General features: G+C 35.8%; 1 protein-coding gene across 1 annotated transcript in view; it reads left to right on the top strand.

The window, feature by feature from the left end:
- Window positions 1-26032, top strand: part of LOC150082232 (uncharacterized) — a 1008282-nt gene that overhangs the window by 704763 nt on the left and 277487 nt on the right. Inside the window, exons 112-113 of the mRNA XM_090379191.1 lie at window positions 269-457; window positions 15717-15880. Of these exons, the coding sequence (XP_090235317.1) occupies window positions 269-457; window positions 15717-15880 (353 nt within the window). The remainder of the gene's footprint in view (window positions 1-268; window positions 458-15716; window positions 15881-26032) is intronic.

The following is a 26032-nucleotide window of genomic DNA, read 5'->3' as shown; positions in this document are numbered from 1 at the left end:
ACAAGACTTTTATGTTCCTAAAAATCTCAATGTTATGATATTTCATTCATGCAATAAAAACAACTGGGCTTATGGGAAAGATAGGGGCAGAGCACTCAAAAAAATGTTCAGTCTGATAAGTAAATATTTATATTTATTTATTATATATTATATTTATAAATTTATAAATAATAGCTGATGATTTTGGTGTTACACTATTCGTTAATGATATAAAAAATGATATTCATTGAATATGCTGTGAATAACCATATTTTTTTCTTTCATGCAGCTCCTCAGATAAAATGGTTTAGAGGGGATACTTTAGTAAAACAGTCACGTTATTTCCGCATGTCAGTTGAAAAGGACGTTTATAATCTTCGTATCTCTGAAGCTTTTCCTGAAGACGAGGGTACCTACAAATGTGTTGCTACAAACTCTGGAGGGACTGTCACTACAAGTGCAAACCTAAAAGTGCTAGGTAAGTATCTTTTATGTGCTGAGATAAATGTTAATACAGTTTTTTTTTGTTAATAAATGCTTCCAGCTAGTTTCCTTCCTTCCACAGAAATTATTGCTCTGTTTTTTTTTTTTGTTTTTTTATAATAAGATTACTTTGTTGCTAAAACAAGGCATGGGCTTTTTACATGTGAGGCCAGACGGAAGAGCTTGACCTTTTTTATCATTTGCAATTCAGTTCATCTTTCAAGATTCTAACAGGAGACCATCATTAGCATTAGTAGAGGCATATGATGCAAGAAGAGCTTATGCGGCATCAGCCAAAAAAAAAAAAAAAACACCTCCCATTTCACCCCTCCATTTGTTCCAAATGCCTCTCCACCTCAGCCTTAAATTTATTTAGGCTATCAACTTCCACAACAAAAGATGGAAGTCTCTTCCACCAATCAATTACCTACTGGCTAAAGGAAAATTTCTGCATATCTATTCTACAACTGTCTTTTCTCAATTTGAATCTGTGACCCCTCAGGTTTTTAATCTGAGCAAGAGGAAGAATCCCATCAGCATTCAGCTTGCTCAACTCATTCAAGGCCTTATGCGCCTCAATTAGATCACCTCACAGGTGCCTACTCTCCAGGTGCTGCAATTTGCATAACTTTAGTCTTTCTCGGTAAGAGCACCCCTTTGTTCCCCTCAGCAATCTTGTTGCCTTTCTTTGTATTCGTTCTAGCAACTCTATATCCTTCGTAAAATGAGGGCTCCCGACCTGTACATAGTACTCTAGGTGTGGCCTGACTATTGCCTTGTATAACGGAATAATCACATCCCTGTTCCTGCTAGCAAAATTCCTATATATTATTGACAAGACTCCATGAGTTGCCCTGGCAGCCCCTCTGCACTGCTCAGCAAACTTTATATTTGGCTGCACAATTACCCCTAGGTCTTTTTCACTTTCCACTTCCCTGAGTGTAGTACCACAGAGTTGGCACATTTCTCTTTGGTTATTACTACCCATGTGCAGTACTTTGCATTTGTCAATGTTAAACTTCAGTTGCCACTTTTCAGCCCATTTGCCCAACTTATCTAGATCCAGCTGGAGTAGCATACTGTTTTTACTGTCATTAACGACCCTGCCAACCATTGTATCATCTACAACTTTGGACATTAAACCTGATATACCTTCATCAGTATCATTGATAAATATACAAAACAACAATGGGCACAACACAGAACCAGGGGAACTCCACTAATAACATTTGTCTACGAAGAGTAGTGTCCATTGATTACCACTCTCTGCCGTCTCTCACTCAACCATCCCTTTATATATTGTAGCAACTTACCCTTAATGCCATATCTCTCCAATTTGTACAGCAATCTTCCATGTGCAACAGTATCAAAAGCTTTCCTGAAATCCAAGTATATGATATCAAAATTATTTTTGGCATTCAGTTACTTTGTGACCACATCATAGTATCCAATCAAATTAGTCAGACAAGACCTTCCTTTAACAACCCATACTGTGTCTTAACTATTACTGCAGCCCTGGCTAGATGATCCTGCAGTGCTTCTTTAACCAGTTATTCCATTATTTTCCCCGGAACACAAGTTAAACTAACAGGTCTGTAGTTACCTGTGTCAACTTTTGAACCCCCTTTCTGAATTGGTGATACATTTGCACACCTCCAGTCCATGGGGACCTCCGTTTAGTCCAATGAAGCTCTCATAATTATGACTGAGGGTTTGCTTACTTTCTTTGCTGCCTCTTTTAATATAACAGATCCCATAGAAAGGGTGCAAGAATATTTGCTGATGCTATCGAGGCAGTGTTAGTTGGGTCGGAAAACTGCTAGCTTGGGGGGGGGGGAGATACAAGGACTAATAGATTAACAGTAGCCACTGACAGAGGTGAAAGTGATTCTTGCACTGCTTCTATTAGAATGAGCATCAGCCTGGAAAACAAGGTGCAGGGTATTTCAGAGACTGCTGGGAATCATTGCATTACAAGTAAACAAATGGGTTGTGTTAGGGTAGCTAAGAATAGGAACATGTGCATATATACTTGCATGTACACCAATGCTAGGAGTTTGGTAAATAAATTTGATGAATTTGAGGTATTGCTCAGAACATCAAAGTCAGATATTGTTGGGATATCAGAGATGTGGTGTCAAACAGATATAAGGAATGCAGAACTGGAATTGGGGAGTACAATGTGTACAGGAAGGATAGACAAGATAGGAAGGGAGGAGAGGTTATACTATTAGTTAAGAAACACATAAAATCCAGGGAAGTGAAGCCAGTTGATATAGCTGGACAGTGCAGTGTCGAGTCAGTTTGGTGTGACATAAGCATTGGGAGATAAAAAATGGGAATAGGAGTGTGTTATAAAGGCCTAATGACTCTGATGAGTATAATAAGGAACACTACAGGGAAATAGAGTGGGCCAGTAAATCAGAGAGTCTTATAATGGGGGATTTTAATTTCCCAGATTTTGACTGGAATTTGTGGGTTGGTTACTCATACACTAGCAAGGCTTTTGTGGATTTATTGGATGATTGTTTTCTATATCAGCATGTTTGGGAGGCAACTAGAGGGAGTAATACTCTTGATCTGATTATCAGTAGTGATTCTTCATGCATTAAAAATCTGCATATAAAGAAACCATTAGGTGGCAGTGATCACAGTGTGCTGAAGTGGGATTTACTCAAAGAGGTAACTATAATCAGGGGTAAAGGGAAGGGTTTTTGCTTTTGTAAAGGTGACTACGGTGGTCTGAGACAGTATTTAAATTCTATACAGTGGGACCAACTGATGATGTTCCCAACAGCAAATTCAAAATGGGAAGCATTCAAAGAATTTATCTTGGAAGCTACTAGGCTTTACATACCAACTAAGAAATATTGTTCAAGGTTTAGGCCTAAATGGATTTCAGATGAACTAATAAGACATGTGGCAGAGAAGAAAAATGCATGGGATACATATAAATTAATGGGTGACATGGAAGCCTATGATATATATATAAGCTGGTCTGTAACCAAGTCACAAAGGATTAGGCAGGCATAGGCAGATTATGAGAAATCCTTGGCAAAGGATGCGAAGAAAAACAACAAAGAGTTCTTTACCTATGTAAACTCTAAAAGGAAAGGGATGAATCAGATTGGTCCACTGGATTTAGGGCGCCTCCGTAGCCAGGTGGGAAAGAGCAGCAGTGCGTACCGCACGCTTCTTGATTAGACCGGGGTTCGAGCCCATCACCACCAAATATGGAGGATGCAGAAAGGTCAGGGAATGACCACCGCATATTCCGGAGCAATATGGCCTTAGTTGCTAATGCTCCTAAAAACCAAACAACAACAACAACTGGATTTAGTTTGCTTGCCATCTGCTCAGGTGGCTAACAAACTAAATGTGTATTTTGCATCTACATTAACCTATGAGGAGTTATTTAGGGAGGAGAATGCCAGAGGTGAGTTAAACTCTGGCAGTGAGCTGGATGATTTTTGTAATAACTGAGAGGAAAGCGGAGGAGAAATTGTTGAAGATAAACATAAAAAAGGCACCCGGGGTGGAAGGGATCTATACAGTTATATTAAAGGAGGCAGCAAACGAAGTAAGCAAACCCTTAGCCATAATTATGAGAGCTTCTTTGGACTCAGGGGAGGTACCCATTTGTGACCCCAAATGTGACTCCAATTCACAAAGGGGGATCAAAGTGCAACACAAGTAATTATAGACCTGTTGGTTTAACTTCTGTTCCAGGAAAATTAATGGAAGCACTGGTTAAAGAAGCACTGCAGGATCATCTAGACAAGACTTCAGTTATAGATCAGACACAGCATGGTTTTGTTAAGGGAAAGTCTTGCCTGACCAATTTGATTGGATACTATGATGTGGTCACAAAGGAACTGGATGCAGGGAATAACTTTGATATCATATATTTGGATCTTAGAAAAGCTTTTGATACTGTTGCACATGGAAGACTGCTGCACAAATTGGAGCAGTGTGGCATTGGAGGCAAATTGCTGCTATGGATAAAGTAATGGTTGAGGGGAGAAGACAGAGAGTGGTAATCAGTGGACACTGCTCAACGTGGACTAATGTTATTAGTGGAGTCCCTCAGGGTTCAGTATTGGGTCCATTGTCATTTTCTGTATTTATAAATGATACTGATGATGATATATCAAGCTTAATGTCCAAGTTTGCAGATGATACAAAGGTTGGAAGGGTTGTCAAGGACACTAATGACAGTATGTTGCTGCAACAGGATCTAGAAAGGTTGAGCAGGTGGGCTGAGAGGTGGCAAATGAAGTTTAACATTGACAAATGTAAAGTAATACATATGGGAAGCAGCAACCCCAGAGTGATGTATCAACTCTATGGTACTACACTGACAGTGGTAGAGAATGAAAAGGACCTGTGGGTAATTGTGCAGGCAGATATGAAGTTTTCTGAGCAGTGCAGATGGTCTGCAAGAGTAGCTCATGGTGTCTTGTCAATGATATATAGGAATTTTTCTAGCAGGGATAAGGAGGTGATTATTCCCTTGTATAAGGCAATAGTCAGGCCACACCTAGAGTACTGTATACAGGTCTAGAGGCCTCATTTTAAGAAGGATGTAAAGCTGTTGGAATGAGTACAGAGAAGGGCAACAAGATTAGTGAATGGAACAAAGGGTTGCTCTTAAGAAGAAAGGCTTAAATTTTGCAAATTACAGTGTCTGGAGACTAGGCACCTGCGAGGTTATCTGATTGAGGTCTATAAAGCCTTGAATGGTTTAAGCATGCTCAATGCTGATGGAATTTTTCCTCTTGCTCAGAATTATCATTTGAAAGGGCATAAATTCAAATTGAAGAAAGACAAATGTAGGATAGATGTGCGGAAGTTTGCCTTTAGCCAGTGTGTCGTTGGTTGGTGGAACAGACTTCCATCCTTTGTTGTGAAAGTCAATAGCCTAAATAAATTTAAGGCTGAGTTGGACAGGTACTTGGAATGAATGGAGGGGTGAAATGGGAGCATGTTTTTTTTTTTTTTTTTTTTTGTTTTTTTTTGGCTGATGCTGCATAAGCTTGCGTTCATGCATCATATTCCTCTACTAATGCTAAAAACCCCAGGTGCCTTTTTTATGTTTAACTCAACAATTTCTCCTCCATTTTGCTCTCAGTATATACAAAATCATTTAGCTGCCTGTTAGAGTTTGATAAACTTCTGGAACTCCCCTCATTGAATAACTCCTCATGTGTGAATATAGATGCAAAATACTCATTCAGTTTATCAGCTACCTAAGCATGGTCATCAATAGTCACCCCATCTATGTTAAGTGGTCAAATCTGATTCATCCCTTTCCTTCTAGAGTTTACATAAGTAAAGAACTCTTTGCTGTTCCTCTTTGCATCCATTGCCAAGGATTTCTTGTAATCTGCCTTCGCCTGCCTAATCTCCTTTGTGCCTTGATTACAGACTAGTTTATATCTGCCATAGGCTTCTGTGTCACCTGTTATTTTACATGCATCCCATACATTTTTCTTCTCTGTCACAAGCCTCATTAGTTCATCTGACATCCATTTAGGCCTAAACCTTGAACAAGCTCAAATGGGACCACAGTGAATGTTTATCAGGCAGCATTCCTAGACATGTATTTATACATAATAAAATATATAAATGAATGATAGTTTTTTTCTTATATGAAAAGATCTCCTGCTTCCTCCTCACTAATCCAGAAGGAAGCCAAGGCCACCTAGAAAGGTTTAAAGCAATGTGAATCTTAATGAAATTAGGACAAAGGCCTCATGCTATGAGAGAGATATATTATATCTCTCAATTATATAAAATATAATTGTTTAAGTGGGGGTATAACCATGGCCTGTACGGAGCATTGAGCAAATTAAATTTGCTGCTAAGCACATCAGTGTTATATTGTGGAGGCTCTTCACCACCACTAGTTGCCTTGGTATTGCACTGTGCACTTTAAATAAATAGCAGTGGGGTCTACTGCTATTTATTTGAAATGCCTGCCATTTACTACAGCAGTGTTTAACCCACTTTTGAGGCCTCATTGGTAAGAAAGTAGGCTGGTAGTGAATGACCTGATGACCTAGTGATGAGAAATATCATGGCTCTATCTCATAGCATGACACATTTCCCCTAAACTTGCTGAGCTCTTTAACCAAACTATGCCATCAAGCATCTCATATATTGTGGGTATGTCCCATCATTGGGTTACTAGGTCATTTACTCACAGTGTCTATTTTACTCACCAGTGAGATTGCAGAAAAGGTAGAAATCTGGGTATGGAAATATGGGGAAGGATATAAAAGTACACTAAAATCCCATTACAGCTAACTTCTCAGGGTTGAATTATTTCGCTGTACCAAAATTTCATTATAATGAATATCACAGGAAAATTATTTTAAATAAATTGTTATTTGTTCAAATAAAATCTGTTACACATTTCTAATATTTAGAAGCAATTAAAATAGCATTAGTTTTAGCGAGATTTTACTGTATCATGGATGGATTTATTCAATGACAGAACTTAATACCGCAATAAAAAAAAAAAGGTAAAAAAGAAAATTTTAATTAATTATATTTTTTGTGGAAGTGATTACAACCACTATAAATAACATTCCCATAATTAAGTTATAAGAGAACCAGAAGGTATGCTGGCCTACCTGATTGGCCATTAGTTGATTCTCTTATGAATCTCCCTTAGCTAACAATATTTTGATCTTTGTGATTAGTTTTGCATGTGACCATGAAACCAGCAGGTTCCATAACACTATGCTGATAATAAAGGTAGTTGTAACAGTGCAATAATTTTTAGCTGAATCTCTTTCAATGAACATCTGCAAACCAGCTGATTTATATTTCTGATAATTTGATTCTATATTATGCAATTTCCAGCAAATTGTTCTAGTACTTTTCCTATCACTTCTGAGATAAAGTTGTCTTGTGGTTTTTAAAAGAAAATGTATACAAATAACACTGTTTCCGCCCTCGCCCACACAAAGAAACAGTTTTTTTTTCCCTTGTTAGTTGTTGGCGCATCAACTTCTATGGCCATAATGCACCTCCCAAAGTTTTTGCATTTTACTGTGATCCAAGCCCGAGGTGGGAATCGAACCTGCGACCTTTGGGTTGCCAGGCAGGCACTTTACCTACCTGGCTAGCCTGGTCAGCCAAAGAAACAGTGAAAAGGAATAAAGGTAAAGTGCAGCTATTATCAACCCACTGCAGGATGGAAGCCTCCTCAACAATTCATGCTGAGGGAAATGGACCATAATCTGCCATGCTGGTCCAGTGCGGGTATAAATTAAGTGATTTGTCTCAGAGAATAGTTGATGGGAGGAAACTACTGAAATTGAGTGAATTGTATACCGTCCACTCCAGGAGTGGATGGTATACATCTTGTTATACTGAAAAAAAAAAAAAAAAAAAAAACTGCACATGAGTGCATCATTCTATTGGTGATGCTAATGAAATCATTAGTTAGGACAATTTCCTCTAGAGAAACACTAATGTATCTCCAGTCCACAAAGGAGTTGTGAAAAACATGAAGATGAAGGGCAACTACAGACCTGTCAATTTGACTTCAGTGATGGTAAAGATCATGAAGAGTGTGGTTAAAGATACAATACAGAACCATCTTGATAGGACTGGTATCCTTAATGAATCATAGCATGGGTTTGTGAAGGAGACATTTTGCCTGATAAATCTAGTTGATTATTATGACAAAGTCATAAAACAGTTTGATGCAAGAAACAACTTTGACATTTACCTTGATTTCAGTAAAGCTTTTGATATAGTTCCCTATGAAAGGTTATAATATAAATTGAAGCAAAGTGGGATTACTGGTAAGATCATTTTGTTTGGCCTTAGGTTGGCCAAAAGATAGGAGACAGAGAGTAGTCATGAATGGGTATTCCACAGAGTGGACCAGTGTAGCAAATGGAGTCTCTAAGGTTCAGTATTGGGGGCCAATTCTCTTTCCCATCTTCTTTAATTACATTGATGAGGGAGTGCAAGGGAAGCTGTCAAAGTTTGCTGATGATTTAAAGGTAGACAGGGTCATTAACAACTAGAACCAAACCATTTTCTTTTGAAATGACTTAGATTGGTTGCAAAAATGGTCTGAAAAATGCCAACTTAAGTTTAATACTTTTAAATGTAAGGTTTTGCACCTAGGAAACAGAAATCCATGAGTTACTTATAAGCTTGGGGAAGGTGAATAGAATTAAAAGTGTTTCAGAACAAAAAAGAAAGGGGTTACAATTCAGTCACATGAAATTTTCCATGCAGTGTAAACAAGTGGCTAGGAAGCCACATGGTATTCTGTCTATGATATAGGACATGTGGCATAAAGTTCCCGGATGGATGCAATAAAAAGAACACAAAGTAAAGGAGCTTAAAAAATGGTTTCATTTTTATTCAAAGCAATCACCACCTCATTGGATGCACTTAGTACACTGTTCGAAAAAAAGTTTCTGAAAAGAGTCTATGAAGGCATTCAAAGAGATGATGTTCAGTTCGGTGATTACATATTTATTTATGTCCTCAACATCTTGAAATCTCTTTCCTTTGAGGGTGGTTTTCTTGGGAAAGAGGAAGAAGTCCACCAGGGCTAGATTGAGAGAGTAGGGTAGGTTGATCTGTACAATGCCTTCACAATAAGTGGAATGGATGGGCACATTTTCGTGCAAGAAGATCTGGTTACCTTTCTCTCAAAATTGTGGCTTGTCCAGGAAATGCATTTCAATAGTATTTGAAGCACCTGTATGTAGAACATAGCATTGATTTTCTCCCCTTCAGAAACAAAATCCTTGTGATTCATACCCTGTTTGTCGAAAAAAATGATGATTTTGAAGTCCACTGCATGTATCTGATGCTTCATCTCTGTCTCATATTGAAACACCCAACACTCATCTCCAGTGACAATACAGTTGATGAAATTAGGATTATCTTGAAAAGTCTGGATGAAGTCTTTGCATGGTGACACTCTTTGTTGCTTCTGCTCATTCATTAGGCTGTGTGGAACAAATTTGCACAGACCTTCTGTTTTCCTAAATCTTCATGCAGAATTTGGCGAATCATCTCCTTATTCATATTGAACTTATTCGCCATCATTCTAAGGTTCTAACAATAATCTCTTGCCACAATTTTTCAAATTTTTGCAACTGTGTCCTCATTTTGAGAAGTTGATGGATGCTCACTTCTTGGGTCATCATGAACATCTTCACATTCATCTTTGAACCACTTATACCATTCAAATACACTGGTATGACTTAATGTTTCATCACCTTAAACAGTGTTTAACATTTTATATTGTTTCTACTGCAGATTTTCTCAGTTTAAAACAAAATTTGATATTTTTTCGTTTCTCCATTGCAAAATCATAATGTTAATACTAGTAATGAAACTAGTTTTTATTTGCAACCTGTCAGCCTACTGGACAATCTCTGTATTACCATCCATTGGAGGAAGTTTGAACTACAACATTAGCATTAGTAGAGGCATTTGATGCAAGAAAGCAAGCTTATGCAGCATCAGCCAAAAAAAAAAAAAAAACAACCACTTCCACTTCACCCCTCTGTTCGTTCAAAATACCTGTCCAGCTGAGCTTTAAACTTATTTAGGCTATCAACTTCCACGACAAGGGATGGAAGTCTGTTCCACCAACCAACTACTCACTAGCTAAAGGCAAATTTCCGCACGTCTGTCCTACACCTGTCTTTCCTCAATTTGAATTTATGCCCTCTCAGGTGATTATTCTGAGCGAGAGGAAGAATCCCATCAGCATTGAGCATGCTCAAACCATTCAAGGCTTTATACACCTCTATCAGATCACCTCGCTGGTGCCTAGTCTCCAGACACTGTAATTTGCAAAACTTAAGCCTTTCTTCGTAAGAGCACCCCTTTGTTCCATTCACTAATCTTGTTGCCCTTCTCTGTACTCGTTCCAGCAGCTCTACATCCTTCTTGAAATGACACCTCCAGACCTGTATACAGTACTCTAGGTGTGGCCTGACTATTGCCTTATACAAGGGAATAATCACCTCCTTATCCCTGCTAGAAAAATTCCTATATATCATTGACAATACACCATGAGCTACTCTTGCAGCCCGTCTGCACTGCTCAGAGAACTTCATATCTGCCTGCACAACCACCCCCAGGTCCCTTTCATTCTCTACCACTGTCAGTGTAGTACCACAGAGTTGATACGTTGCTCTGGGGTTGCTGTTTCCCATGTGTAGTACTTTACATTTGTCAATGTTAAACTTCATTTGCCACCTCTCGGCCCATCTGCTCAACCTTTCCAGATCCTGTTGCAGCAGCATAGTGTCAGTAGTGTCCTTGACAACCCTGCCTACCTTTGTATCGTCTGCAAACTTCGACATTAAGCTTGATATACCATCATCATCATTTATAAATACAGAAAACAATAATGGACCCAACACTGAGCCCTGAGGGACTCCACTAATAACATTAGTCCACGATGAGCAGTGTCCATTGATTACCACTCTCTGTCTTCTCCCCCTCAGCCACCCCTTTATCCACAGCAGCAATTTGCCTCCAATGTCACACTGCTCCAATTTGTGCAGCAGTCTTCCATGTGCAACAGTATCAAAAGCCTTTCTAAGATCCAAGTATATAATATCAAAGTTATTCCCTGCATCCAGTTCCTTTGTGACTGCATCATAGTATCCAATCAAATTGGTCAGGCAAGACTTCCCCTTAACAAAACCATGCTGTGTCCGAGCTATAACTGAAGTCTTGTCTAAATGATCCTGCAGTGCTTCTTTAACTAGTGCCTCCATTAATTTTCCTGGAACAGAAGTTAAATTCACAGGTCTATAATTACTTGTGTCAGCCTTTGATCCTCCTTTGTGAATTGGGGTCACATTTGCACATCTCCAGTCTGTGGGTACCTCCCCTGAGTCCAAGGAAGCTCTCATAATTATGGCTAAGGGTTTGCTTACTTCCTTTGCTGCCTCCTTTAATATAACTGGATAGATCCCATCCACCCCGGGTGCCTTCCTTGTGTTTATCTTCAACAATTTCTCCTCCACTTTACTCTCAGTTATTACAAGATTCTCTAGCTTACTGCTAGAGTTGACTACACCTCTGGCTTTCTCCTCGCTAAATAACTCCTCATGTGTGAATGTGGATGCAAAATATTCATTCAGTTTGTTAGCTACCTGAGCAGGATCATCAACAGTTGACCCATCGATATCAAGTGGACCAATCTGATTCATCCCCTTCCTTCTAGAGTTTACATAAGTAAAGAACTCTTTGCTGTTTTTCTTTGCATCCCTTGCCAAAGATTTCTTGTAATCGGCCTTCGCCTGCCTAACCTCCTTTGTAACTTTGTTACAGATCAACTTGTATCTATCATAGGCTTCTGTGTCGTGTTAATTTGTATGTATCCCATGCATGTTTCTTCTCTGCCATATGCCTCATCAGTTCATCTGACATCCATTTAGGCCTAAACCTTGAACAATATTTCTTAGTTGGTATGTAAAGCCTAGTAGCTTCCAAGATAAGTTCTTTGAATGCTTCCCATTTTGCATTTGCTGTTGGTAACGTCATCAGTTGGTCCCACTGTATAGAATTTAAATACTGTCTCAGTCCATCATAGTTGCCTTTACGAAAGCAATAACCCTTCCCTTTGCCCCTAATGGTAGTTACCTCTTTGAGTAAATCCCACTTCAGCACACTGTGATCACTGCCACCTAGTGGTTCATTTATCTGCAGATTCTTAATGCATGAAGAATCACTGCTGATAATCAAATCAAGAGTATTCCTCCCTCTAGTTGCCTCACGAACATGCTGCTGTAGAAAACAATCATCCAATAAATCCACAAAAGCCTTGCTAGTGTGTGAGTGACCAACCCACAAATTCCAGTCAATATCTGGGAAATTTACCAATTCAGTTTATTTTCAAACTCATTGAACATAACTGCAACAGCACCAATCTGGGAACTTTATTGCCATGTCTCATATAACAGCTTCACAAGTAGCAAAAAGGATGTTATTATGCCTTTATATAAGATAAGATAATAAAGCAAGATTTAGAATTTTGTGCTCAGGCTTGGAGGTCATACTTGAAGAAAAACATAGAGCATCAACCCCAGGGGCTCACATCTGGTGAGTATGGGCTTGGCACACCTAGGGTCCTGAGCTGGATATCATCATTCTTCTCTTTCTTGGTGATACCCTTCTACTTCTGACTCTCTCTCTCTCTCAGGGTAATTCAAATTTTTTTTTTTTTTTTTTTGCTGGTGCAGCATAAGCCTTAGGCTTCCTTGCACTATATGTATAATAATAATAATAATAATAATCTAAAAAAGGTTCAAAGAAGAGCAACAGATTGGTGAGAGGTACTAATCAATGCCCATATAAAGAATAGCTTTATAATATCGGTGTTTAGATACACCATAGATAACTCTTAATAAACTACAAAGTAGTTGTTGTAGGCATCATTTGCTCTTTCTCATATTGTGCTCTGCCTTCACGACGAGTTGCCATGATATTGCACTACTTCGAATAAGTAACGCTTCACTAATAGAGAAGGCTATTGTTACTTATTCTCAGTTGAGTACCACCACCCAGACAGCACTGTTTCACGGCTATTGGCCGATCATCAGTGGGTGGGCAGGTACCCTGGTATTGCAGACATGACGACCCAGTTGTGAAGTTAATCACACAATATGAGCGATGCCAAGAGGTGTAGATGTCAATATTTAAAATAAATAAATGCACAAGGCATAATACTTTAAGAGTTTGGTATCTATATAATATCGGTGTTTAGATACACCATAGATAACTCTTAATAAACTACAAAGTAGTTGTTGTAGGCATCATTTGCTCTTTCTCATATTGTGCTCTGCCTTCACGACGAGTTGCCATGATATTGCACTACTTCGAATAAGTAACGCTTCACTAATAGAGAAGGCTATTGTTACTTATTCTCAGTTGAGTACCTTCACAACTGGGTCGTCATGTCTGCAATACCAGGGTACCTGCCCACCCACTGATGATCGGCCAATAGCCGTGAAACAGTGCTGTCTGGGTGGTGGTACTCAACTGAGAATAAGTAACAATAGCCTTCTCTATTAGTGAAGCGTTACTTATTCGAAGTAGTGCAATATCATGGCAACTCGTCGTGAAGGCAGAGCACAATATGAGAAAGAGCAAATGATGCCTACAACAACTACTTTGTAGTTTATTAAGAGTTATCTATGGTGTATCTAAACACCGATATTATATAGATACCAAACTCTTAAAGTATTATGCCTTGTGCATTTATTTATTTTAAATAAAGAATAGCTTAGACGGTGCAAATTGCAGAGCTTAGCAACTAAATATCTTTGGGGGGAGTAACTGAAGGCTGTGTCTTGTGAAGTTTACTTTTGGGTAGTGTGTTGTTAATGACTGAAATGCACTGCCTATCACAGTAGTCAAGGCAGAAAGTTTGGTAAAGTTTAAAGAAAATTGGGTAGTCACTTTTTGGCAACAGGTATGAATGATAGAAAATGTTTTTTTCTTTTCCGTTTTTTGTCAAATGCATAGTTTAGCCATTATAATACTAATAAATTTAGTTACTAAACAGGGAATTGTACAAGGCATAGCTATTAAATAATGTGACTATTGCAATAAAATTTAAAAAAAAAAAATGAAATATTTCATACCTTATAAGTTAGGCCCTTCAAAATAAGTCCAAAAATTTGGACATGCATATACTGTTCCATACATTTCTTCCAAGTACAGAAACATTTCTGAAAGTCACCTTATGTAGGATCTTTTAACACTTCAGTTATTTTTTTCTGAATGTCTTCAATGAACCGAAAACAGGTTGTTATAACTACACTTTTTAGTTTAGGTAAGAGAAAAAAAGTCACATCTAGCAAGCAGGGTGTATGTTCACACATGGTTTGTTATTTTGGCCAGAAACTGGTGAACAGAGAGCATATTATGTGCTGGTCTTGATGGAACATCCAACCATCCTTCTACAATTCGGGTCTCTTCCTTCAAATTTTTTCGTGCAGCCTTGTCAGAACTTCAATGTAGTATGTTTGATTGACAGTCTGATTTGGTGAGATGTATTTAGTCATGATAAATTCATTTAATATCAAAGAAAAAAGAAGCATGGTTTTAATTTTTAATTTTGACATTCTTGCTTTTTTTTTGGTCTGAGGGATTATTTTCTCTTCCATTGCATTGACTGTCTTTTAGTTTCTGGATTGTACTGGAACAGCCAACTAATTGGCTGTTCAGTATGAGTAAACAGTTACTTGCGCAAGTAATTACAGTACTCAAAAGTCTGAATCTTCTTCAATTTTTTTCAAAACATCTTCACAAGCTTGGAGCCTTCTAATTCTTTGATTTTCATTCAAAATTTTTGGAACCACCTTGGCACACTCTCTTTTCTCATGCCTAAATTTTCAGTTAAAATTTGTCTAGCTGTTTCTTTGTCCATATTGAGTTCTAATGCAACCATTTTAATGCTTAAATGACAGTCACTTCTAATCAATTTCCTTAGCTGTTTCACATTTTCATGGACACTGGATGGCCTGGTCATTCATCATCTTCTGCATTCTCCTTCCTTCTAAAAAATTTTTGTGCCATTTGAACACAGGAACTCCTGACATAGTATCTTCCCCATAAACTTTATGTAACAACTCATAACTTCCGGTTTATGTTTTCTTTAGTTTTATTAAAAACTTTGAGGTTGATTTGTCGATTCTTTTGTCTATCATTCTTCTGGCAAACTGCAAAAATACAAGGTAATGAAAACCTGACTCACTGTAAAGTGAATGAGCATGTTGGAACGTGACCTGGAAGACAACTAGGGAAAGATTCAAAGGACAACTGATGTGCCTTTGTTTCACTTTGTGTGCAGGGGCTATGCATGCAGTCTCATTATTTAATAGCCCACAATTTGTAGAATGATAGTATTGTATTTTTTAGGCAGTTAACCTTTTGGGAATAACCTCATTATAAAGAAATATTTTTGTGTATGTAATATATACACATATATATTTATATACATAAATATATCATTGCAAAACAAGTGCCTTCACTAATAGAATTATTTGTTTATTTAATTTATATGAAGCATAATAATAACTGTCCAAAAAATGAGTTATATTGAAATTTTAGAATGGAATATACATACAATGTAGTAACATTTATTTTTATTTTTGTTGCAGTTATATTTTCATTTTATTCACAATTGCTCAGAATATTTTAATCTTTGTTCTCAAATTTTTTTTTTTTTTTTTTTTTAGTTCCCGAAGTAACTGAAATACCTCCATCTGTTAGTCCATTAGCTGACTTAACTGTTCCAGAAGGTTCTCCAGCTCGTTTTGTTACTACGGTTACTGGGACACCAACCCCTAAAATAACGTGGTACAGAGAAGGAGCTGTTGTTAAACCATCAAGAGATTTCCAAGTAAGTGGTAGTTTTAAGTCACTGTTCATTCTGAATATATTATGCCATTCTTGACCTTATTTGGAAAATAAAAAATAAAAAAAAGGAGTATATGCAGTAGGTAAAACAGAAAGCACTTTTTATATTGCAATTTTTATTAATTGTACTTTGTGCTCTTCAGAGCTTCATGCTGTGGCTGTGGTTTAGCATCAAAGTTTTTTTTCTCTTCTATAACTTTTGAAATAAAATGATAGGTAACTGAACTGTACTGATAGTATACTGCTAAGAATTGTACTAATAGTATACTGCTAAAAACAGTTATAGCGAAACTGTAAATTTCTCTGGCAATCTTTGGCTGCATCTGAATGTTAAAAATAAGTTTTAAAATATTTTAAATGGTTGTACAGACAAATGAGCAAAATTCCTAATACTGTACTGTATTCCACTTTGTTTTTCTTGGAAGTTTAAAAGCTGCAGTAAGTAAAACAAAAAAAGAGTTTATGCAATTTTCCCTTAATAAACTATTGTAAATAAATATATTAAAAAGCAATACTATTCAGACCCAATAAAAGCTTTTTGATGATAAAATTATTTGTTTTTAGTAGAATTTCATAAGTAAAAATACATCTAATAGTACTATTTGTCCATACGTATGTGTGATTATGGAATATATGAAATGCACTTAAGAGTTGTGTCGAGCATGATTTTTAAAATTTTTGAATTTTAATTTTAATCTGTTTTTAATTTTTTTTAAATTAAAAAGCAAATCAAATTTAATTAACTACTTAATTTTTTTTCTAGTTAGTATATCTCTTAAGTACCAAAAATAAAATGTCATATTTATAATAAACAAGTTAGGTAATGTACATATTGCCTTTCATTTCAGGTGCATTCAATATCTTTCTTTTCAATTCAATTCCAATTTTTTTTTCTAAAATTAATAATTTTTTAAAATTATTTTTATGCAACATTCTGAATAGATACATTATGAAAATCCATTCAGAATAAGCTGAGATATGTTTAAAAAAATAAATAATAAGTTCAAGGTCTTATTATCTGGTGTAAATAGTAACAGAAACTTAAAAAATTTGCAAATGGTACCTAATTCTGTATGACCTCTACTTCATTCTAACCCATACAGAACTTATAATCTTCTTTAGTATTGATGGAATGGATATCTACATGTTGCTTACATTTTGGACGGAGTCACATAGTCACATGGACTGAATATTTTCATCATTAAATATGCAGTAAAGTCCTTTTATGATGAGCTTCTCTGGTGGAGGAGTGCTTGAATTATTTCGTTGTACAAAAATATTTAATTCTAATGAATATTGTTAAAAATTATTTCAAAAGAAACATTATTTGTATAAATAAATCCTGCTGCACTTTTGTAATATATATATATATAAATGTAGTAATTTCTGCTTTATTTTATCAAATATTAATTTTGTTAATTATTTATAATTGATTTAAAATCAATTATAAATAATTAACAATATAAAACATGTACTACAAAAGAAAAATATTTTAATTAGTTGGTAGGGGGATGTTATGTGGTCTGTCATTTTAGCAGTTAATGAAATAAAGATGCTGTTATACCATGTGAGAATTTGTATAAGCTACTGAAATGTTACCACTTCAATCTAAACTTAATATGAATTGGCTACATTTAAGAGTTCCACTGAAATCCGATCATCAGGCCTAAATCACTGTGAGATGATTTTAGTATCTAGGATCATCCATCTCACAGTTATAATGGGATTCAGCAGAATTCTGAAATGTAGCTGATCTGTATTATGTTTAGAATGAAGTGGTAATTTCAATAAACAACTTGTACAGATTCTCATGTGGTGTAACAGTGTCTTTATCTCATTAACTACTAAAAGATATTTTGTTTATAGTGTCATTTTGAAAGCATATTTTATTTGTAAGAAATACTATACAGTAGATTACAATTTGTTTTTACTTTTCATATATTAATAAAACAATTTTGTTTTTAATGTTTTAACTTTTATTCTCCACATTAATATGAAAATTCTAAATTAGTGAAATTGAAAATATGCAGGTGTTAAGGGTGCAAAAAAAAAAAGGAAGAAAAAAGTATACTCATTTAAAATGGTAGAAAACTTAGTAAAGGGTGTGATCATGAATAATGTTATTACATGTTTCAAATTTTTTTTTTTTTTTTTTTTTTCCAAGCAAATGCTTCCAGAGCTGTGTTTACAATATGGGCTACATAGTGTCAATCAATATGGGCTACATAGTGTCAATCATAATTTTCAAATAAAGTTTTAGACTGAAAATAATTTGTTATAGTGAAATTTTAGGTAAAACTATTTTATTTAAATGAAGTTTACAAAACATTAATAATAAAGAAAGTTTGTCTGGCATCTGTAAATATTTTCATTGTAGTGAAATTTTCATTAGGAAAACAGTATTTGTTGTATTGATTTTACTGTATACAGAATATCCCTTTCCCTCAATGCAGAGCCCTCAGAGGCAGCATAGTTAATCACCATCCTTCCCACATCGAGTGGAAAAGACCTGAGTTTGAATCCTGTCAATGACACAAGGAATTTTTTATGGGCCTTTTTCACAATGTGGCTGAGTTAGTCAGTCTCAGGCAAAGTCAGCATGCTTTTTTCACCTGGACATTGGGTTTTTCATCCAGCAAACAGTTTACAAACATGATAATTATGCCATAATATGGTCTCAGTTGCTGATATGCCTAAAACCCTACTACAACTGCTTCAGTGCAGCATGCTAACTGGATTTATATAATTGGATATTGGATTAATATTTTAACATAACTGAATTCTATCCAAATATATTAAAAGAAGAAGCAAAAAAGGTAAGAAACTTTTAGCCATAATTATGAGAGCATTCTTGATTTCAGAAGACATCTCTACAGATTTGAGATGTGTAAAATGGCTCTCCTATTTTCAAAGGGGGGATAAAGGGAGAAGTGAGGAATTTACAGAAATCTAAGTTTGACTACTGTTCCTGGGGAAATAATGAAGTCAGTAGCTAAACGAGTAATGCAGGATTATCTTGACAGGAATGCAGTTATAAGGCATTCACAATGCAGATTTGTTAAGGAAAGATCTTGACTAACCAATTTAATGAGCTACTGTGATATAACAGAGAAACTTGATGCAAAAAATACTTTTGATATCATATACTTAGATTTCATTAAAGCTTTTGACACTGTTTCACATGAAAGAATGCCATACAAATTAGAACAGTGTGATATTAGGGAATAAGCTACTGCTATGGATAAATGGATGGATGGTTGAGTGCAGAAGACAGAGATGGTTATTAATGGGCACGGCTCTTCTTGGACTAATGTTATCAGTGAAGTCCCTCAGGGTTCAGTGCTAGATCTCTTACTATTTTCAATATTTATTAATTATATTGATAAAGACATGAAGTTTAATGTCTACTTTTGCTGATGATACAAAATTTCGTAGGATGGTTAATGACAGCATCAGCCAAAAAAAACCCTACTCACTTATTCTGTCTATCCCCTCTAATAAGTTGTCTAATTCTTTCTTAAATTTATTTAAACTACCCACTTCCAGAACACTAGACTGGGGTTTGTTCCAAAAATCAATTACTCTACCTGGAAGAAAATTTTCACACATCTATCCTGCAACAATCATTTTTAAATTTACATCCCCTTATTGTTTGTTGTCTGAGAAAGAGTATGAATGCTACCAGCATTTAGTTCACTTAATCTATTTAAAGCCTTAAACACTTGAATCAGGTGTCCTTGCAAGTGCCTAGTTTTTAAGCCCTTCAATTTGCAGAAATGAAATTTTTCATGGTAAGAATGCCCTTTTGTGTCCTTGCCTAATCTTGTCGCTTTTCCCTCAATTACAAGAGGTCCATATCCTTTCTAAAATGGTTTCTAGACCTGTATGCAGTACTCAAGATGAGGCCTATCCATTGCCCTATACAATAAGATAAGCACCTCCTTGTCTGTGCTGGCAAAAATCCTGTATATCATTGACAGAACCCCACGGACTGTCACTAGTAGACTCTGCACTAATTACTGGAGTAAACTTCATGTTAAACTGTGCAACATGAAGGTTGATTACCAGAGATCTCTTTCATTCTCCACCATATTGAGTGTTGCACCCCCCATTGGTATGTTAGCCTGGGATTACTGCTGTCCACATACAGTGTGCAGTACCTTGCATTTAGCAATGTTAAATCTGAATTGTCACTTATCAACCCATCTGCATAATTTCTCTGTCTTGATACCATAGAATACCTTGATCCCTATTATTAATCACCATTAATGTATAAAGGTGATTAATAATTCCTATTATTAATCACCTTTTATCATTTTAAAACTTAGAGAATAAGCTTGATATACCTCCTTCAATATCATTAATAAATATTGAAAACAGTAAGAGACCCAGCACTGAACCCTGAGAGACTCTACTAATAACATTAATCCAAGAAGAGCAGTGCCCCTTTATAATCACTCTCTGTCTTCTGTGGCTTAACTATCCCTTTATTTATAGCAGTAACTTTCCCCTAATGGCACACTGCTCCAATTTTTATAATACTCCTTCATGTGGGCCAGTGTCAAATGCTTTACTGAAATCTAATTATATGATGTCAAAATTATTATTTTTTCATCTAGTTCCTTTCTTATTGTGTCATATTAGATTGATCAGACAAGATCTTCCTTTTAATAAATCTATGCTATGCTTTCTGCATAACTATATTCGTCTATATGGTCCTTCATTACTTTTTTAATCAATGACTCCATTATTTTCCTTGAAATAGAAGTCTAGCTTACTGGTCTATAATTACTTACTTCACTATTTGTTCCCTCACCTTTGTTAACTGGGAAGATATTTGCACATCTCCAATCCATAGGGACCTTCCCTGAATACAAAGATGCTCTCAAAATTGTAGCTAAAGGTTTGCTTGTCTCTGTTGCTATCTCTTTTGATATAACTACACAGATACCATCTGCCCCAGGTGCATTATTTACTTTTAGCTTGAACAATTTCTTTTCTACTTTCCTCCTAGTTATAACAATATCATTTAGCCTTCTTTTAGAATTTTATATACTTCTGGCATCCCCATCCCTAAAAATTTTTTCATGTGCGACTGTATATACAATTCAGTTTGTCATCAGTCTGAACAAGATTATTAACAGTTATACTATTCATATCTAGTATATCAATATGATTTATCCATTTTCTTCTAGTGTTAACATAAGTAAAGAAGTCTTTGCCACTTTTCTTTGCATTCTTAGCCAAAGACTTCTTATAATATGCCTAACCCTTTAGTGACTTGACAGTTTCTCTGTCCCCTGATAATTCATCCCATTCATTTTTCTTCCCTACCACTATTCTCATCAGTTCACCTGACATCCATTTAGGTATAACCTAACCCTGAACAATATCTCTTAATTGATATAAAAATTAGTAACTTGTGTGATTATTTCCCCAAATGTTTCCCATTTAGAATATATATGCAGTTGGTAATTTTTCTTTTGTAAAGGTGACACTGTAGTCACCTTTACAAAAGAAATTTTCTGAAGGAAAATTTCTTCCCCTTACTTTTGACAGTAGTTATATTTTTAGATAAATTACGCTTCGATATATAATGATCACCAGGGCTGCCATAAGCAGGTAGGCATCACCTGCAAGTGGCAGTTCAAGGAGGGCACAAAAACGTGTTTTTGATACTGCTTCCTGATTTGTTAATGTTTATCAGTATTCAACATTTAGGGCAGCAAATTTTATTTTGTCTACTAGCAGCATGTAGGGTCACAGTGCTACTGATGACCACTACTACCTAGTGGTTCCTTTATCTTAAGATACTTAATGCATGAAGAGTCACTACCGATAACACTGGTCAACAAGTACTTTTTATTGAAAAATAAAATATTTGGGCTAAATAGATCTTTGAATGCTGATTCCAAATTGTTTTTGATTTTCCTCTGGCACATTTAGTTTTTATTGAAGAGACTGATTATGTGATTATAAGACTGATTATACCACTTACATATCTATTCAGGAACTTGCATTAATATAATTTTTTTTTATTATTATTATTTATACATTCGTATTTATAATTGTTTGAATATATCTATGTTCTTCTTCTTATTTCATAATTTAATTATCTGATTGTAAATTGTGTTGGCTAATATCTGGTAAATTACTAAAACACATTCATTGTCATGCCTCAAAAGTGTAAAAATCAGTGTAAAAAATTTCTACTGTGTGTGCACAAAGTTGTACAGGCATGGTGGATATTTGGAAAAATTCACAAGTTATACTTTGGCAGTCCTCTAGGTAACCAGAATAAAATGTGGGCACCACATGTTATTTGCTGCCTGTTCAAATGGATTGCATGACTGGTTGAATGAAAGAAGAAAGTCAATGATGTTTGCCATTCCCATTATATGGAGGGAACAAAAAAAAAGACCACAATGGTGATTGGTACTTTTGTAATGTGCATGTAACTGGATTCTCAGCAAATAATAAGCACAAGTTTTTCTTATCCAGAAGCTGGATTCATCAATGAGACCAATCCCTCATGATGATAGTATGCCAATTCCGGTACCTCCACAATATAGACTAAATTCTTTATAAATGGAATGAGATTAAGTTGATTGGTAGAGACCTGAGGACCTTTTCCAATCTTGAGTCACACTCGACAAAGAGACATCAGAGCCACAGCTGTTTACCCAAGAATGACTTCATTAGTGATTTAGCCCACTCCAAAGATAAAGCTGAACTTCTTGCCTAGAGACTAAAACAGAAACACTTGGTTAAGAAGAATGCCAAAGTGTCTTACTATCAAAAAAAGAAACCAGGTTTTGGTTACAATCTAGTCTGCAACTGCCATGATATGAATGGAATTTTTAGGGAATTGTCACAAGTACACATTACCTTTTCATCTACTCCTCATGTGAAGTTTGAAGGCTGTTCTCTTGCATATTTGACTCCAGGGGCTCATATCTCGTTAGTATAGGCTTGGCACACCCAGGGTTCTGAGCTGGATATCATCATTCTTCTCTTTCTTGGTGATTCCCTTCTATTTCTGACTCTTGTTCTCTCTTAGGGTAATTCAGATTTTTCTTTTTTTTTTTTTTTTTTGGCTGGTGCTTCAAAAGCCTCAGGCTTTCTTGCACCATATGGCTAATAATAATAACAAGAACTTAAAGCCATTCATCCTATTGCCTGCTCTTCTCATGTACAGGATACATACTATAATATCAAGACACTACTCAAAGCAGCTCAATACAGCTTTCATCATCGGCGCCTCCATAGCCAGGTGGGCAGGAGCAGCAGTGCATAGCACACGCTTCTTGATTAGACTGGGGTTCGAGCCCGTGCCCACCAAATACGGAGGATGCGGAAAGGTCAGCGAATGACCACTGCATATCCCCAGAGCAATATGGCCTTAGTTGCTAATGCTCCTAAAAAAAACAAATAACAATAACAGCTTTCATCAGTGAAATATCTGTGGTAACTGGATTCTCACAGGTATGGATATAGTCATAGGTATGTTAATGGGCATACAAGGAGGGTTCACAAAATATTGTTGTTTCCTATATCTATGAGACAGCCATTCTATTGTAGATTTCATCGTTATATCAGAAATTACTGGCCTTAAAGAAACGTGTGAGCCAGGAACAAGTAATGTGCAGTATGTTAATGTAGTGGATCCAGTGAAGAGTTTTCTTCTGACTCTCTACATTAAACTTGGCCTAATGAAGGGTTTTGTGAAAGGGTGAAGTGATGGGTAAGAAAAATTGGAGAGGATTTAATTTCTTAAGTGAGAAATTTCCAAAGATCAGTGCCAGGAAAGTGAAAGAGGGAATCTTTTGTGGGACCTCAACTCAGAGCTTCTGCAGGATGAAAGCATTGAAAAATGTCTTTGAAAAGTGGAAATGTTTTCCATAACATTGTATGTGAGAGACCATGTAACCAGAGATCCCCCACATACAATGCTCAGTTCAGAAACTGATCAATGTTTATCAAGAAATGGGATATTGTACTTTGTGAAAACTTCATTTGTTGCATTTGTATTGAGACTTCTTTCCCAAAAACTTCCTCACAGTGAGAGATGAGCAGGAGAACAATTCCATGGAGACATTAAGTCAATGGAAAATTGCCATCATGGTCTCTGGAATGAATGCATGTTGGATGTTTTACAACATTCCAGACAAAATATACCAAAGTAAATAAACTGCACAACATTTTTAAATTGTACTTATCTTTTTTTTTTTTTACAATAGTGCACTGCATTATTTTAACTGTGTGTATGAAGTGTATTGGATTTAAATATAAAAATGTAATTGTAACCTGTCTTGTGTGTTTGTAATGAAATTGTCTTAATTAACTTGTACTGATACTATCAACAGTTATATTATGAAACTATGCATGCTAGAAAAAAAATCAAGAACACATTTGAAATTAGCATACAACACTGGTCTAGAAATGTTTGTTTGTATTTTTGGTGGGAAAAAAAGTTTTAATTTTATTGACCAGTGTAATTAGATCAAGAGTATTGCTTTCTCTTGTTACCTCTAACATGCTGTTATAGAAAATGGTCATCCAAATAGTGGCACCCAAATTTATCAATGCTTATCATTGATAAATTTGGGTAGCAATAGCCCCACAGTAACATACCAATTAGGTGCTACCACACTCAAGGTAGTGGAGATAAAAAAAAAAGACCTATTGGTATTACAGTGTGACAAGTTCACTGAGCCAGACTGCTAGGACAGAGCGTGCACTTCTGTCAATGATACATAGGAACTTTTCTAGCAGAGACAAGGAGGTGATATCCCACTGTATAAATGCATTGGCTAGGATGCATCTTGAGCACTGCATACAGGTCTGGAAGCCTTATTTTAGGAAGGATGTGGATCTGTTTTGAATAGGTGCAGAGAAGAGCAACAAGATTAATCAGGGTTACAAAAAGGTATTTTTACCAAGAAATACTTCAGTTGTTGTAAATTGCAGCACCCGGAACCTAGGTACCTGCAAGGAGACTTGATTGAAATGCCCAGGGCATTAAACAGTTGGAATAAATTAAGTGCTGATGGCATTCTTAGTCTTTCTTGCATGATACACAAAAAAAGGAACATAAATAGAAAAAAGATGTTTGAAGGATAGATGTGCAAAATTTTTAGTCAGAAAGTTAGAGCAAACTTCCATCTGATATTGTGGAAATGAGTAATGTGAATAAATTTAAGGAAGAATTAAACAAATTATTACAGGGGATATGATGTGAGTGTTTTGTTTTGGTTCTTGGTGTATAAGCATGTTTCCTTGTATCATATGCCAATTCTAATATTAATGCAATTGGTACAGCTTCAAAAATTTTATAAAAGAATTTAATGTAAAATTCCATGAAATCTATTAATGGGAAGTCAAGTATTAGTATTAGTAAGGCTAAATGATGAAAGGAAGTGAACTTTTTCTGCATCAGCCAAAAAAAAAAAAAATATATATATATAAGTTGTATTAATATATTGAATTAAATATGCATAAATCGATGTGATAGTTATATAAAGTGCCAGCAACTAGCAGGGCGAGGAAAGTAGAAAAAGAAGTGTAGTAGATTTATGAAAGGTGAAAGAATGTTAAAATCCTAGAGGTTATGATAAATTAAGAAAAATGATGGGCTGAATTACCAAGCCAATATAAAGTGGGGGAACTGTAAAGGAAGATTAGTACATCAAAATACTAATATAATGCAAGTAAAATAAAAATAAAAATTAAAATGTTATAGTTGTCATCAGATGTGGGGGGAACATATTTAGAAAATGGTCAAATATAGGTAATGCAAATATGCATGATCTGATGTCAGTAGAAATAATTATTGATATATTTTTTTGAAAAAAATAGGTAAAGACTATACCTGATCATGTATCAATAATTATTTCTGCTGACATCAGATGTGATGTCGGCATTACATCAGATGTGATGAACATTACAAATATGCATGATCTGATGTCAGCAGAAATAATTATTGATATTTTTTTTTTTAAAAAAATAGGTAAAGACTATACCTAATCATGTCTCAATCTATCCAGTTATATTAAAGGAGGTAGCAAAGGAAGTATGAGAGCACTGTTAGACTCGGGGAAGGTCCCCACAGACTGGAGATGTGCAAATATATCCC

Source organism: Mastigoproctus giganteus, chromosome 8, assembly GCF_048544385.1.
Source record: "Mastigoproctus giganteus isolate SK-2022 chromosome 8, ASM4854438v1, whole genome shotgun sequence".
Classification (NCBI taxonomy): Eukaryota; Metazoa; Arthropoda; class Arachnida; order Uropygi; family Thelyphonidae; genus Mastigoproctus; species Mastigoproctus giganteus.
This window is presented reverse-complemented; position numbering and strand designations above follow the sequence as displayed.